Source organism: Lutjanus erythropterus, chromosome 9 (assembly GCF_056507025.1).
Source record: "Lutjanus erythropterus isolate fLutEry1 chromosome 9, fLutEry1.hap2, whole genome shotgun sequence".
In the NCBI taxonomy this organism is placed as follows: Eukaryota; Metazoa; Chordata; class Actinopteri; order Lutjaniformes; family Lutjanidae; genus Lutjanus; species Lutjanus erythropterus.
This window is the reverse complement of record NC_139325.1, coordinates 17,959,883-17,977,526: the sequence shown is the minus strand read 5'-3', so window position 1 is coordinate 17,977,526 and position 17,644 is coordinate 17,959,883. Positions and strand designations below refer to the sequence as shown.

Below are 17,644 nucleotides of genomic sequence, written 5' to 3'. Positions count from 1 at the left end.
TCTCAACTAGATCCAAACATAGTGTACGGACAACAAGAATGTAGATAGGCCTGATTCTTAAAACATGTAACTGATCCTTTAAGAAATACAGTATACAGTTGACAGAGAGAGGGAGGAACGGGAGGTTAATAGAGTTTATTTTGGCCCCAGGGTCCATAAACAGGAAAGTTGGGCCATGCTTGTAACTCACACTTTATTTTTAACTTTTTAGTGCAAGTTGTGGAGTTGCAACTCATGTTTGATGCATGAGAGAGAGCGAACGGCAGACAGTGATGGTGAATGCGGTGGAGTAGAGAAAAAGGTGAGCAGTGAAGTTGTCAATCTGGCAGTAAATGTACAGTGTAGGCTACAGTTTGTTAGTGAATAAAGGCTCCAGATTCTCAGAACCAAATTAAGGCCCTGTGTCCACATGGCATGGCACAAGCATCTTTTTCAATTGTTCTCAACGAGGAGAGAACCTCTGCAGCTGCCTAGAGAAAAGACACTCTCTCCAGCATCTTTTTTTCAGAGCACTCTGCCTTTTTTGTGTTGCTGCTATGAGCCCCTCTAGTTCAGTGTCTGTGTGTTCAACTCTCTGTACTTTTGTAGCTTCTAACTGAATCTCTGTGGTTTGAAGATTAGTTTATTTCCAGCGTCATTGTTTGTACTTTAAGGTATCTGCTTTATTTTACTTCTATGCTCGCTCTCAGATGGATAGGAATGATGTTAACATTTCCTGATTTTGCTGCTTCACAATAAAAGCTTTTAGGCAACAAATTATCATGGGTGTTTTCTTGTGAAGAAATTATAGGAAATGAAATGTACTTAACCAGTGTTTTACAGTCATCTGACTCAGGACAAGACACACTTATCAAGACACAAGTGGGTAGCCTTGATGCAAATCCCTGGGTTGACACTAGTCAAACCGAGCCTCAACATGTATGCGGAAAAGGGCGATGAAGAGCAAGAATCTTCCAGTTGGTGTTCAAACAAATACATACAAATAGATAATAAAAACCAAAGGGGTAATGCTAAACTATGCACCAATGACAGTCAAACCCTGTTTGCAGTTTTTTTTGTTTGTTTTTTAAATGCACACACACTTCATCCGAGTGCTCCACAGAACCCACCAGCACCTTTCTGCCAGAATAAACACTCTAACACTCCCGTGTGTTGTTTCCCAACTGCTAATAGGAATACCGTCATTATGATGATCAGCTCCGCCTATGTTGACAGGGTACTTTCTGCAGTGGAAAACAAAGTACCTCGTACCAGAAGCAAGTAAAGCTGTACCATTCAGTGGAAATGTGGCCATAGTGTGAGCAGGGCCTCAGATCCTGGTCAGCATATTAACTGTTTTCAAACCTACACCTCAAACCTGAGAGGTCAAGATGGTGCTCATACTGCCACAGGCAAAGTACAGACAGTGGCTCATGGACACAATTTCAATCAATAACTGGACACATTTCCAGCAAGGAAAAGTGACAGCAGCATTTCTCCCTGTTAAGAATAATGTATTTTTTTAAAATCTGTTTTTTATTTTATGAAAAATAAAAGTTTTATCATACAGAGAAGCCAGTCAACAGAGAACCATCTGTTCTGACCATGAATGATGTTCTTATTTTCAATTTTGTTTACAAGTGTTCCTTGTCACAGTGATTGTTTGTGTGTATTAGCATTTACATTTTACAGTTTCAATGTTGAGCCAGCTAACAATGTCCACACAGACAGAGGAACTTTGAAGTCACTGCTCACTGTTAGCACTTGACTTTGATGTTGCCTCCATCGTCTGAAGCTTTGAAGTTTAGTAAGGTTCAACTATCTCACACTTCTAAAATCATACATATGCAGAGGGACACGCACACGGATCGAGGGACAGAACAATAAAGAAAGCCGTAGTGGCAGAAAAAAGAAATAAATCAAGAGAGAGACAATAATAGGGAGAGGATGGAGACAGAAGGGGAGAATTGATTCAGACAGAAAGGCAGATAACAAAAAGCTGGAAACACACAGAGAGAGAAATCATGAAAGAAAAGAAAGGTAGAGGACAGCAAGAAGATAAAAGGGGCAGAAAAACACAAACAAGTAAGAAAGAGTAAAAAACATGAGATAGGAGAGAGTGACGACAAAGTAAAAGACAAGCAGGAAGGGAAACAACATGGCGAGAGAGACAACTGGGACAGACTGTGACACAGAAAAAGTTGAAACAGTAAATCGCTTTTTGCCCCCATGCTGTTTGATTGGGCCATTGTCATATTACCAACCAATTAACTTGACAACACGTCCTAACAGACCACCCCCTGCTGACTGAGAGTTATCTGTGTGCTACTTCAAACGTCTGTCTTTAAGAAAAACTGAAAACAGCCTAAAAAAAAATTCTGAAAAAACACTGGTGGGTAATCCCCCTCAGGATAGCAGGAAAAGGCCTGCAGACAGAAGTCCTGCTCTCTCTGTCACACTGCTGAGTCGAGGATCAGAGAGGAATTGGTTAACCTTTGGTTAATTAAGTTAACCATCTTTTGGTTGTTTCAGAGTTGAACTTTGGACCATTTGCCAGTGACGCTATTGAAGCAAAGCCTGTGATTTGGTTGGGCAGTCAGATCATGTTACATACTTTTCTTGACCCCCTTTTCATAATTGCAGTGCATTTGAAGTCAAATTGAAATTTTAATTCTGACTTTTGCATGTGAGGCAATATGAACAGCATAATTTACCATTTTTCAAGGAGTGAAAAATAGTTTTTGGACATATTTGTGCAAAAAGTGGCAAGGCTTTTGGATGAGTGTTACCCTCTGTTCTAGTTAACTGACATTGTAAAAGATGCCTCCGCCTAGGGATGAGTGATGGGACAAATTATCATCTATCATCCATCGCCAGTTGTTTTTTAGGGGGTATTTTTGTCATTTTATTTTGCTAATTTAATGGTCTGCAGAGTGAGGGCTGCAGCTCACACTGCTGCACAGTACACATCCACTGAGCCAGAGGATGAGTGCAAGGAAAACAGCCTGCAGAGCCAGAATATGTTCATATCTAACTCGGTGAATTAAAGATTTATTTTGACCAAACCTGAGTTGGAGATTGTTGGTACAGTGTAACACATCTACACAAACATATCTGCAATTGCTGGTTGATGGGCTGACAGTGGCTGGTTGGAACTTTCTTAAATATGGCCGAATTCTACCTCCCACCCCCTGCTAATTATTAGCAACAAACCCATACACGTGTGAACGATAAAAAATTTAAGCCGTCTGTCCCTTTACAGTGTTTAACATTTGGGGGGATCCCATCATGCTGTGAATTCTGTATTGCAGTTGAAACGTGGATGTTCGTTAGCCTATCTTGTTGACATTAGCAATTCCCACAAGACTTTACCTGCCATTCATTGTTATTTTCACACCCCCTGTGTCACTGGCAGTGCCTGCACACGCATTGCTGTGTTGGAAGAGGTCTAATGTTAGCTAGCTATGCCTCTCTTTCATTGGTCAGGTTTTGGTGTCAGGAAATGGCCACACTCAACAGAAAACACGAAACTCACAGCACAAAGTAGTCCTGTAACCTCAACAGGATTTAAATCTCATCATGGACTAATCAACATGCAGAGTTACAGAGTAATGTAGGAACAGCTCAGACTTCACACGGGACTAAAGGCCTTTGCACACAAAGTCATCCATCATTATAGTTTTCAGAACAGAGTTTCTTGCGTGTTTTTGTGTGTCCAGTAAATGATGATGTCTGTCTGTGTTGCTGCACTGTGTGGAGACAGAGAGGGAGGACAGCTCAGCCTCTTCAGCCAAATGCAAGATGCGGGCAGAGAGTGGCGACAGCCTGGTGGAGAGAAGCAAGGGAGGAAATGAGAGAGAAGGTGCAAGAGATAGAGCGATAGCAGCGTCAGGCCTTGCAGAAGCTGCAGGCAGATGAGGTGTCCACCTTTCTCTCCAGCTTGTCCGCCAACAGCATGAGGACACTCACCCAGAAAAAATATCCTAAAAGTGAGAGCTAGGAGCACAAAATCATCCTCGCTGCTTCACAACTCTGGCAAATTTTCGCATGGAATGGAATGATAAACTTCATTGAACTCAGTGTGCAAAGTGTCTATGCGTAATGAGTTTTTATTGGATGACAGAGTAAAAAAAAACACATACATGGATTTGGTGTGAAATAGCTTTCAGCAATGCCAGCCCCCAGCTGGTAAACTGTCTGTGCAATCATTGGAATTATAGTGATATACTGAACTGCTTTCTTTAGAACTTTTTGGTAATTGAAATTTAGACCAAATGAGTACACAAGTGAGAACATTTTCAAACACCTAAGATAAACAGCCTACTGAGTTCTTAGCCAAAATTTTAATTTTAATTTGTACTTTAAAGGATAAAGCAGGATTTATTCTATATTATTTCCAAATGTCCTTAAATCCTACCAAAACTAGCAACCTGTTCGTCCATTTCTCAATAATTTCAACCTTTCCAACCCTGTTATAGCAGTCAGCCTCAAGCCCATCTGTTTAAGATGTAAATCTTTAAAAACTTTTACACATGAGCAGGCTGACTGAACTATGTGAGTTAATCAATGAACAATTCGTCCGTCTGTGAATGAAAGACAATTAACACAACAGGGGCAGACAGATGATATTGAAGAGAGACTGAAAAGAGAACTGCCCTCTGCTCAGGAATGAGGATACAGGTATTTTTAATGGTATGTGAGTGTGTGTGTGTGTGTGTGTGTGTGTGTGTGTGTGTGTGTGTGTGTGTGTGTGTGTGTGTGTGTGTGTGTGTCACCTACCTGTTCTCAGGGTCTGGTGTGGTCATGGCTCGGGTTACATAACACATCTTGAGTGGTATGCACCTCCTGTCGCCCTGCAGAGACAGGGAGGGCTGTGTAGGAGAGCTTGAAGGGTCCGATATGGAGGACGAGGACGTGACGGGAGGGCTGCCGAGACGAGGAGACTCAGGAGGGGGTGTTTCCCAGCCGATCTCTGACACAGGGGAACCCTTTTTGACATACGGCGTGGCCTCACGCATGTACTTCACTGGGCAGAAAAAGACGAGAGATTTCCAGTATACAGTTAGACATGGTAAATATGGCTTAATTGGGACATCTTTAGATTTCAGTGCTCTGAAGATACATTTGGTTGGGGTGGGAGGTTGATTTACAGGTATAAAGCATTTCATACTTAAAGATATATAAAATCTTTCCCTCAGTCGATTCCTGCAGCAACTTCTATATAATATGACACTATTTGGGTGAGCAGTAGGGCTGAAAGATTTTGAAAAGCTATCTAATTGTGACTGTTTTTTTTTTTCTTTTTACTGATATTGTTTTTGTGATATCATTTGCAATATTAGAGGAAATTATTATTTTCACATAATTTTTCTAATTTTTACTGAAAAACGTATTAAAGGTCTGATTTTTGCAACAATCTTTACCAAATGATGTAGAACTGCAATGATTCGTTGGTTAATTAATTGTTCGATTAGTTGTCAACAATTAAATTACTTGGCAACTATTTTGATAATTGATTAATCAGCTGGGATCTTTTTTTTTGTTTTTAAAGAAAATTGTCCAAATTCTCTGATGTTAGCTCCTCCTGTTATTTGATAACTACTAGTAAATACAGCTCCTCTTTATGGCTCTCTGACAGCAAACTGAACATCTTTGAGTTGGGGACAAAACAAGACATTTGAGGACATCTTCTTGGACTTCGGGAAACACAGATCAACATTTTCTGACATTTTATGGACCAAACAACTAATTGATTAATCATAAAAACAAGAGATTAATTGATATCAGATGTGCAGGCCGGCACATCTCTGCAGCACCACAATCATGTTACAAACAGAAATAAGGGTTTATGAGATATTGCATCACTTGCAATTTGAAAACTGCAGTAGATTATATTGTGATTACAATAAAATTTTGATTGATTTTCAACCGTAGTGAGCAGCACACAGATTAAACTCTAAATCATTTCATTATGTTAACAAACACTTATGCCTGTATTTACACTGAAAAGTATGCTGTAAACCTGGTTTTATCAAACACTTGATGAATGGATTACATTTTTTAATGTATGCCTAATTATATATTAATTCCCATGCTTCAAAAAAAAAAATCACACACAAACTTTAAACTGCCTCAAGGCCAACTGCACTGAACACCGACGTCTCTTGGCATTAGCATTGTTTTAACATCATTTAACACGGAGCCCCATTAAAATCTGAGAAGAAGCTACTGTATGTTTGACCTTGTAGTCGTCTTTTGATGTGAGACTTATGCCTTTTAGAGGCAACAAACAAATTGCACCTTGCTGTTTAAAAATGTTCCCTCCTTTGAAAACAGTTTGTCTCCTTAAGGTGTCAGTGGAAGGTTATGGAGATGCCACAGATGTTTACATCTATAGCAGAAATAGAAACTATGTAATTATGGTACAGCTGAGGCATTTAGTAAATATGAGACTTGGTATGTCATGGGGCAGCAGATAGAAAGGTAATTTTCAGCAATATCTGTGCATTAAAGGTGCAGAAAGTGATTCTGGAGAAAGGTAATAGATTGAGAATCATTCTCAGGTCGTCAAATTACCAGCATTTCGGATTTGTGGCCTGAAGATGGTTGAAAGTCGATTGTGGCCATCCCCCGGCTTGTTTGTTTATTCTATGTTTTGTTTTCTTATGCAGCAGGTACCTTGTAGGGTGGTGTAATCACCTAGTAACTATAAAAAAAACCCACCTCCTGGCTGAGCCTCTTCTTCCCTTCTCCCCCCCGCATTGTGCTTTTTAGTTTGCTGCCTTACAACATCTCCTCATTACACTACAGTCCACACACATGCACACACACTCTCACGACTGACCTTACTGATGATCACCTCTCATCTTGACTTTAGTTTATATTGTGTCCACTCTTAGTTTTTGTTTTAATTTGTTATTACTTATAATAACTTATTATTTGTCTGCAGTCTGCATCTCCCTTGTTTTTGTCATGGCTTCAGAGCCATCTGGGATTTGAACCCAGGACCTCTCTCTCATTCTCACTTCATCAAATACCGTCATTTTGGGAATGAGTCTCAATAATCAACTATCTTACTGACCTGTGGCTGGTCTTGCATCGCGGGCTAGATTTTATAAAGCCTGGAGAATTTTTGTTTTCTCTCAGACCACTTGAGTTACATTAGGCCTAAAGGTTATTATGAAGCTTTTCTCGATGATGCCAATATTAAACTGCCTATTCCAGCTTTAATAATTGGTAGTTCTGAAACTTGTATGTATGATAGTATTGTCTTTAGAAACAAAAGTTGTGACTCTGGTCAATGATTGTAGCAACCAGTGGACCACTGATTCAGAACTGCATGAAGGGTGAATCGATTTCCGTTAAATTAGACCTAAGTCAATAAGTTAATTATTAAAATAAAATCTGTGGAGGCGTGCAGCTTGGTATTTTACTTTTTAAGAGGCTGCAAATTTGTTGCACAGACAGCAAGAAGCTCACTTGATCAAATGATTGCCTTTTGTCTTCCTCAACACTTAAGACTGCCTGAATGCCCAAAGGAAGTAAAATGCCAAGCAACTTCCTTGTGGTAAAAAAGAATTAAGCACATCGTTTCACAGTTAAGTCCATCCCTGAGGAGAAGGAGGGGAGGAGGGCTTGTCATACCATTTCTGATATGCAAGAATGTGTGTTGCATCTATGACACCTACAACACTTGTTTTTATCCATTTACTTAATAAAATAAATTTTAAACATGCCAATTAACTTCATTCTTTACTGTTATTTGACAACTACTAGTAAATAAAACTTGTTTAGGGGCATATAAAAATTGACTTCAGAAAAATAGATTTCTGACCCACTTTCCTGACAAAAGACATTAACACTGGACTCTGCAATAAGCTCTCTGCTATCAGTTTAAACTGAAAACAGCAAATGTCTAGATGCCAAAACAGACTCAGGTGATTTCCTCACCTTCTTAGTTAATGTCTTGAAATGTGAGCATTCGTATTGTAAACTGCACTGATGATTCACACCTTCCTGCTACAGGCAGGAAGTATCAAGAGACTTTTGGTCCTGAAAACACCGAACCCGCTCGCACAGCCTGCAATATTTCCTGATATGACGTGAAACAGAAAGCTTTACTTGTAAATGTCAAACTCTGAATCACTGGAGGCTTGATAACTATTTTAAATTCCTCATGTTTTTAGTTTTGAGGAAGGGGAGAAAAGAAGAGAAGACAGGACATATGTTTCAGTGACAGACAGAAATAGAGAGGCAGAGATAAAATGGGTGCTCAGTACGCTCTCCATGTCCTGAATGTTCTGAATCGTTGGTATGCGCTGGATGTTTAATTGGCATATCCCACTGTACGAGCAGCGTATAATTGGCATATGGCTGGTGGCATTTGTAATCCAGCATGTGAACTATTCTTGGGAGAAGCACTATAGACCCCGATGAGACTGTGTAACAAGCCTAACCGCCAACCTGTAGAGGAGAGATGACAGGCTGACACAAAACACAGAGGAGGAGATGGGGGTGATGTGAGAGTGTCCTCAATGGACCTACAGTGACGACATGATCCGTCCGCACAGGAGAATAACCCACACAGTCGGATCAGATTAAAGGACCGAAAAAGGAGCTGATCTGTTTGTTAAAACACACCATAACAAGCTGAAACACAAGTGAATTCAATGGACTGAAAAGGCTGAATCTGCTGCAGCTGGATGATGACAACCTTGTCTGGTTTTGTTTGTCAGGAACTATCCATTTGTGAGACTTACGTGATGCAAAGGCACATGTGCACAAAAGAAACAAGAGGTTTTCAAACTTGAGACAGATGCAAGTGCAAAGATAGACTAACACACATTGTCTGCCTCATCTGCTGTGCTGCAAAGGTTGATGAAGCTGTAAAGGAACACAGTGTCATACTTTAGGTCCACAAAATGTGAGCTCATGTATGAGAGTTGTCAAAATATCAGAATTTTAAATTCGATACAATACTAAATATAAAAATTAAATACTCAATACCTCTTTCAATAACAGAAAAAAACTGCAAAAGTCCTACGTGCAAAAAAGTATGTATTTTTCTCTTTTTTATAAAAGACAGTGTCAGCAGCAAAAGGCATTTTAGCTGTTTAAAAAATCTGTATTAGTTTAAGTGTATGATATATACATATACTATATATTCATCTAGTGTTGCAGGGGGATTATTAAAGGGAGAAATCAGACACTGAATTATAAATCAACTGTACAATTCCTATGGACTGCAATTAACCTCTTGCATCGACTATAAATCTGTCTTTTGACTTTACAGGGCTGCACTTAATACTTACTAAACAAAAACAGAATGGAAAGTGGCACTAAAACAACTGATGTATGAACCACAGCGTAATTGATTAAAAAAAATCTGTAATTGATTATTTTTTTAAGTCAAGCAAAAATGATAAAAACTTCATGTTCATGTTCTAAAATGTGAGGATTTCCTGCTTGTCTCTGCTTTTTTATCATTATAAATTGAATATCTTTGGGAAAATGATCATTAGTTGCTGTGCTAATGAGGACAAAGATGAGAGAGAAATTCTTCTTTGAACACAATCAAATGATACAACGATTATGAGGCCAAATAGTTCATTCTTCAAGTCTGTCCTCTCAAGTATTGGTTATAAATTTACAATCCACTTACTGAACTGATTAAATTGAAAACTAAGCAAACACAGCTATTAAACAATCATAATATTTAGTAGGTGATTTGTTTCCAGTTAACATTTACTAAGACAGTCTAGAGCAAAGGAATGTAAACTCATTGACCAGCGTTACTGTGCCCAGAAATAGAGCTGTAAGTGTTTCCAGCGGTGGGGAAAATAAATGGGGTGGAGTCCATGTGATCATTACACTGGAAGTGTGTAAATGTGTGTGTTTTCCCCTGGGTCATGTTTCTATTCCATTACACAGCCAATGCTGCACAGTAACCTCAATAGCAGGATAAGAACTTGGAGAGAACAGTGGTTGTACTACTTTAGAGCCTTCATTCAATGGCAGCTGGTTTGCCATTACATAAGTCAAACCAAAAGATCTAAACGAGGGGCTGATCTCCCCCGTCAGTCTGATTTTATTTTCCATTGTTCCACCTCAGACACAACTCTGTCTTTTTCATTGTGGCTCCCACTCTCCACTTCATTTAGAAACGGTAGCTGGCTGTTCCGTTGGTCATGATGCAGATGTTCTGAATGGCAACGTATCACCACAGACCGGCTGTTCAACTCGCCGCTGAAAATGCCGTTCGCTTCCATTGATGATATTTTAAACCGCACTCAGCCTCATTCACTTACACATTTTCCGTAATGAGGCGATTCATTTCCTCAGAAGTGTTAGAGCTTGTTGTGTGGAGCCAACAGGATTTCAGCTGTGTCTAGTCTATCACACGCATTCACAATGATTACACACGCACACACACTTGTTCTGTCACATTCCTCAGCACACTCTCTCCACTCTATAACATCAGGTGTAATTACTATATCTGTCTCATTATGTGTCTGTTCCACTTAATGGTCCTTAACAGTATTTAATGAGGTCTGAAGTCATTGGACTTTCTACCATATGCCTCTAACAGGGATTTTTATTTGGTGAGAAAATTTACCAGAGAAAAAAAAATCCTCTCATTAAGCCTGTGGGAGAGAAAGTAGAAGGTGAAACACTGGTAGAAGCTTGAGATTGAACAGACCGGGGCACAAAAAGGTAGAAAAGAAGAGGAGAAAGGGTGCTCTGATTGCAGAATGAAGGCTTGTACTCCTTCCGGGCACAGAGCAGGTAGCTGGATACCAGAGCAGCACAAAAGGACTTTACAAATCCACCCTCAAGGCATCTTTTTGTAAGATTTGGACCAATATCTCAAAGAGTTCAAATATCGCCTTAACTGAACAATGAACGCTAACTAAAGGAGAGGTCAATTTTATAGAAAGAGTTTGACAAAGACCTTCAAGACATCAATTAACATATTTGGTGATTTTGGATTGAAGAGATATGAAAAGTAAAAAGCCATAGACCTTATGTATAAAGGATTAAAAATCATAATATATTTTCCTTCTAAATAGAGTCATGAAAATGTAAACATGGAATACACTGTGCTGAATTTGGCACACAGAAAGTGACCAGAAATATGAGTGGTGCTCAAGAGTTTATTTGCAAAAAAAAAAGTCAAATAAGCAGAAGAAACTAAGCTGGTGTTCACACCACATGTTGTGTTCAGAAGGATTTAAATGAGACATCTCCATTTGGCTAAACAGTAACATTAATATTTAAGGCCAAAAATCTCTTTAATATGATCAACTGCAGTCAGAAAAAAACACTCACATCCCACATACTCTCACATGGCACTGAAACTTAACTTTTCTTTTGTTAGTGTGATATTTTTAGAGCCATGAATCATTACAACTCATTACAATCATACTTCTGCTACTACTACTTCTAGTCATTAAAATCATTACAATGACTTACAAAACCATCCCTCTGACCTCAGCAACTGTAACTAGGCAAGCATCTGGATTTCTCCACATCCTGAAGGAGTTTGCATGTGGTTACATTAATATACATTTCTTACATTTCCAAAATGAACTGACAAATGAACCTAACTAAAACTTAATTAACTACCGTAGCTACAGCTGATAAAATCTTGTCATTCAGCAAAATCAACACTTGGCAGCTAAAAAATAGCATATTTCTACTTCTTCTGACTGAAATAACACAATGTTTAAAAATGACAAAGAATTTCAAGTAGAAAATCTAATGCCGGCATCATTGTAAGCTGCTGTGAGACAGAAAAGCTTGACAGGCATAGAAACAATAGCTAAGGGGGTGGGGCTTAACTAACGTTTTATCAGTGTGATACATGATCGTGTTAAGACCAGGATACCAAACACAAAGATGGCACTTATTCAGTCCAAGGAGAACTGCTCGCCTGACTCATACGCCAAAAAAGTTTTCTGGCTTGCAGTTTTACTTCCAGAATACACATAGTAAAGTTTTTCCCTCTGGCTCTGCCTGTGAGTTCCCCCTCGGAAAACAGACTTCACATTGTGATGATGTCACAGATTATTAAATTGGTTTTCTCGGCTTTAGAAAAGTTTTATAATACAAAACCTACATGAATCAAAAATCCACGATAGAAAGAATCATAATTGAGCTTGTCTGCAGATCGAGGTGTCCTGTCAACAGTTTTACAGATGCCTGTTTTATAACAGTTGTGACTGGGCAAAATTGAGGAAACGCTGAGCGGCAAAGCTTTATCTAGTTTTTCTTATACATCTGTGGAGTAGTACAAGAGCTGTGGTACAAATCCTTAAAAAATTGAAGTGGATCATCCAAATAATCAAAATTGTGCCCATCCATTATCTAAAATCACCCTGACAGTCAAGGGGGGCTCGGGGCTATTCCAGCTGACACTGGGTAAGAAGTAAGGTACACCCTGGACAGGTAACCAGTTAATCATAAAGTTAACAAACAACCATTCACGCTCACATTCACACCTACGAGCAATTTAAAGTCACCAATTAATCTACCCTGTATAACTTTGGACTGTACAAGGAAGATGAAGCACCCAGACAGAACGAGGACTGAAGCAAAGTCCACACAAAATGGCCCGGCTCCAGCTACAAACTGGGAGGCTACCTTCTTGCTGTGATTTGACAGTGCTAGCCACTGCAACACAGTGGTTAAAATTTAAAGAAATCATTTCCACAAAAGTACACAGTGGTAACTATTCATAAAGCCAAAGGATGTTGGCATACAGTAACTTTCTCTGCTTAAAAAAGTGGAAAAAGTGACAGCCATGGTATATTATCTTCAGTATCATCAGTCTTTAAACCAGAGAGATGTGTGTCTGACATGTTCCATTATTTACATAATGCCCACATAAACCACCGTACTTACTTAAAAACACAACCACAAAAAGCGTGAACAGATGGCAGTTGACTCATCTGCAGCCACACGGACTCAACAGAAGTCAGTGGAGCCGCATCATAGTCTCACATACTTTTTTTTGTGGGTCATGTTTGGTCACCCTGTTAACTCTTTTTCAAGCTCTCAATTTATGCATTCAAGTGAAGTATTGCAGGCTCAATTTTATGATGACCATCGCAAGAAAACTAGGACAAAGCAAACACAATGTAGAAAAACACAATGATTACACCTGGAGGAGAAGGGAGTTTTTTTGTCCTCTTCAAACAAAGCCAACAAGAGACACAGATGAGCTTTAGCTCTCGGTCGCTGCTTTTGTTTCGGCTGTATAAACATTCACAGGGTAGAAGAGTGAATGATTCAATCTATTATCTTCACCACAACAGTCACTGCTGCAGCGCCACAGTTGTTGTTATTATCATCATCATCATCCGCTCTGACTCAGACTCCACAAACAGTAGCGGAGGAGGTGATAGTTTCTCTAATGACATAAACAGTCAGCTGGTAGACACATCGATTCACACACACACACACACACACACACACACACACACACACACACACACACACACACACACTGTAGCATCAGTCTAGACTACTGAATCTGATGACACACATGCATGCACAAGTAGGCACATGCTCACAGACACACACACACACACTCTGCTGACAGCAGCACATATACACACTCATCCAGATGTCAGGCGATGACAGGTAAGCCTTGTTCAGGGATCAACAGGAGAGCTCACAGGACACTGACTCATTTCCTGCCTGCTGAAGTGTGGCAGATGTTCTTCATTGTTTTCTGACTTCATGTTTTTTTGTTTCTTCTGCTTTCATGTTTCAGCTTTTTGGACTGAATGCAATGCTCACAAACACACTGATTGATGTTGTGTGCCTGCACTGAAGTACACCTGGTAGTTTTCTCTAAACTACCAGCAAATGAAGCCTGGAGAGTTTCCTCCCAACATTTCCAATCATATCAACTCTGACTAAAAATATCTCCATTATTTGAATACAGTTGATGCAAATTTACCATTTGCTTAAACTCTCACCCAAATAGCGCTTGTAATCATATTGTATCTTAGCAACTAGGCTAGGGCAGTATAAAGGTATTGCACTATACTATACTTTGGATTTGTCCAAATGAGATGTGCTTTGGGTTGTAGTAAGAGATACTCTGCATTAAAGAGTTTGGAGTGATGTGTCTTGTGTCAACAGGCTTTTGGGTCGGTCTGGCCACCTCCCTCAAAGGGAAAAGCTACATAACACACAGCCTACTGTGAAAAAACACACAGATTTGGCTACTGAACACATTGTTTCAGATCTTAAATGAGAAAAAATGTTCAAAAGTTTTATAGTATCATCTATGTTCAACAGCACTGCTTACTAAGACAAACTTTATGACTGAGATCAGTGAAAATCACTTTAGCCTGTGTGAGATACATCATTTATATCTCTTCAGGTATCTGACTGTAAAACACCGAGTAATCTAAATTTGCAAAAAGTTGAACTATTCAGTTTTATTTATAAGCACAGGTGAATTGAACTACACAATTCTCCAAAGAACCTGTTCTCATCTCTTTTTATCTTAACCATATTGCTCTTAATGCTGAGGAAAAAATAAACTTAACAGCCCCATCAATTATCATTACATTAAACAACACAAAAATGACAGTAATAGGAGGAAAATAAAATAGTGCAACAGGGACAGAGTAAGGACAGCTGCTAACATTAAGAGCAGTTTTCCTGACACCTGATACCTCCTCTCATTCCTACACCAGGGACTTATAAAGTTGTTCACAACTGGCTGGTAAAAGGGTCACATCTCTAGGTGTTGTCACCCAGAGTATTGCAACACTTTTTCCCCTGTTTTTTTTTATTGAATAGTACAGCAACAGTGCACATTTCTTCTCAGAGGCATTCGTGCTGTTGTTCTAAGTTGTACACACAAAAATAATGTAGTTGTGTGTAGATTAAGAAAAAGAGAGCTTGATCACAGCATTAGACGTTTTTCACAGAAGACCTTTTGAGTTTTTACAGCAGAAAAAGCTCATTAATGATGCCTGAATTCCATTAAGCTGCATGTTCAGTTTCCTGGTATTGTGCATGCTGGTTCACAGTCTAGGACAGGAACAGAACAGAGCTGGAGTTATTGTTATTAGTAACACCTGTGCTTTTCCTACAACAAGTTAATTGATGCTTCCAGCACCTTAGCAAAGACTTATCCAGGTGAAGCGGTGGTCATCCTGCATTACCGTCTATGTCAATGTGTGCTGTGTTGGAATTGTTTCAGAAAGATGCAAAAATCAGCCGACACAACTGCCCTGCAATTCTAATGTCAGAAGGGTGTGGGGAGAGGGAGTTCAGACGCTGTTAGACAAAAGACTTTCTTCACAGGAGACATTTTGACTTGTTATTTTGCAGAATCTCCCAAACAATGGAGGAGAATGGTGTTTTCAAATGATGATGAAAAAAAATGCCTCCACACTGCTCATCTGGTGTCTCCTAAAGCCCCAACATGCCAAGTTGACTAAAAAATGTTGTTTACACTGTGTTTTTAGCTTGAATCGTAACTGCAGATGCTAGCTTAGGTCTGTGTGTGGTGTGACAGTGTCCAAACAGCATGTCGGGACTTTCAGTTGTTTTTTACATTTGAAAACTGGTCACCATTCACATACATTGTGTGGGAGACTCTTCCTGTGAAACTCCAACAGTGTTTTGCAGACTAAAAAAATAAACCCCACCCTCAATTGGCATGAGGGCAAGTAGATAATGACTGAATTTCCATTTTTGGGTGAACTATCCCTTTAATCGTTAATTGTAACTGCTTCCTGAGTGTTTTGTCACTGTTAGACTAGTTGGAAAATTTGCGTTTAATCGGCAGGGAAATTAGTCACTAGGAACGTCCCTAGCTGAGACCTACTGTAAGTGGATAATTAAAGGTGACCTGATTTGGCAATGCTCCAAACCCAAACTTGTAACTATTTGTTTTTTTTTCCTGCAGTATGCAATTAATGCCATTATTTGCGCACAACCAGTTCCTCACTGGACATGAATAAACTGGTTGCTAGGAGCTTCGTGACACAGCTGCAGAACCTTGATTGATCCCAAGAGGGCAATTCACTTTTTGTTTGTGAGACTGCATGCTGAACCCCAGAGCAGAGCCAGCAGAGAGTCAGTGTCTCGCTCAGGGGACACTTAAACAAAGCGGATGCTCTCTGACATGCAAACTGGAACTGTGGTCCTCCAAAGTGAGCACCAACTGGGATTTAGACATTGACTTCTAGTTGAAAACTGGGTGATATATTTAGTCTGAACATTTAAGATCTCTGTTTTTGGTTTTTAAATCAGCCGAAATGCGGTTACAACATTGTGTCACAAAGCATACATTTACTCATCATTCTGATCATTTGTGCAGTTGTAGGCTGAAAAAAAAGATGATATTGATTAGTATGAAGTTAGTCCTCAGGCCTTTCTGCTACAAAGCTTTCTACCAGAAGCAGCCGAAAGCTTTCTGGCAAAGAGGCTTCACAAGGTCCTCATGTACAGCAAGATGTGGTGGATGAATAGGTTCCCAGTGAGCATTTTTCCATTGAAAATGCATTTTAAAAACAACTATGATCACTGTTAAAAAGATGTTCAGAATTGGTTCAAAAGTGAAAGTATTTTTTTTTTGACTATCTGAAGATGTTGCTTGAATGTTCACAGTTAGACCATATTTAAACGGGAATTGCAACATTGACTTTTTTCATCTTCTACAATTTGTAAATAATAGCCTGTCATCACTTTGGACCCTCGCTAAAGAAACTACATTGAATTTCTTTGTTGAAAGCCAGAAAAAAATAGCTACATGCAAGACTTGAAGCCAAGTTGAATGGATGAAAGTCTTGTGTTTAACGCCCTCATCCACCACATCTTCTTGTTCATATAAGAATCTCTTTTGCTCTTTATATTACGTCCCCATGTATATAGCTTCAGAGTAGTAGAGGATATAACCAACACACTGCAGTACTTGGACATGGGTGTTTGGCTACAGCAAGATGCGCAATTTCTTTATTTTACATGAAGGATTTCCCTGTTATGACGTCCAGGAAGCTTGTTGTTGGTAGCATACAGCCTATATACTTTGTATTTATGGCATTATGAAACATTACATGTGTTGAAATTAAATCGTGTAGACCAGATTTCAGCTACCAGTGAAATATGACTTTGGAGAAGTACCTTCACACTAAACAATATCTTCTCTCTTTCATCCTACAAATGAAACAACTGATCAAAGTTAGCCAGAGACTGCAGTCCCTTGTGTTTTGTGACACATTAATGTTGTAAAGGCATTTAGCTGGTTTAACAGAGGGAGAAAAGAGGTGTTCAGACTGAATATCAACCAGTTTTCAACTTGAAAGCAACGCTGAAAACCTGGTCGGTGCTCAGTGGGTTAGACATAGGTCTTTCTCCTGAGAGATTGGGATTTGTGTGAGGCAAGATATTTTTTCTGGCTTTCAACTGAGAAATCTGGATGTGGTTTCTTAGTGAAGGTCCAAAGTGAGATAGGCTGTTGTTTGTACAGAATAAAAAATAGTGAAAAGCAAAAAAAAAAAAAAAAAAAAATCACTAATGCAAATCGCTTTCACTTTTTTGTCTTTTCAACGGAAAAATTCTCACTGGATCTGGTTTGCAGAGCAGTTTTTGACCCCTGGGTCAATCTGCTGCCTATACAGCAGCCTGCATCTGG

General features: G+C 39.3%; 1 protein-coding gene across 1 annotated transcript in view; it reads right to left on the bottom strand.

The window, feature by feature from the left end:
• sntb1 (syntrophin, basic 1) overlaps nt 1–17,644 on the bottom strand; it is a 52,774-nt gene that overhangs the window by 29,735 nt on the left and 5,395 nt on the right. The window contains exon 2 of the mRNA XM_084726304.1: nt 4,759–5,005. Coding sequence (XP_084582430.1) covers nt 4,759–5,005 — 247 coding nt within the window. The remainder of the gene's footprint in view (nt 1–4,758; nt 5,006–17,644) is intronic.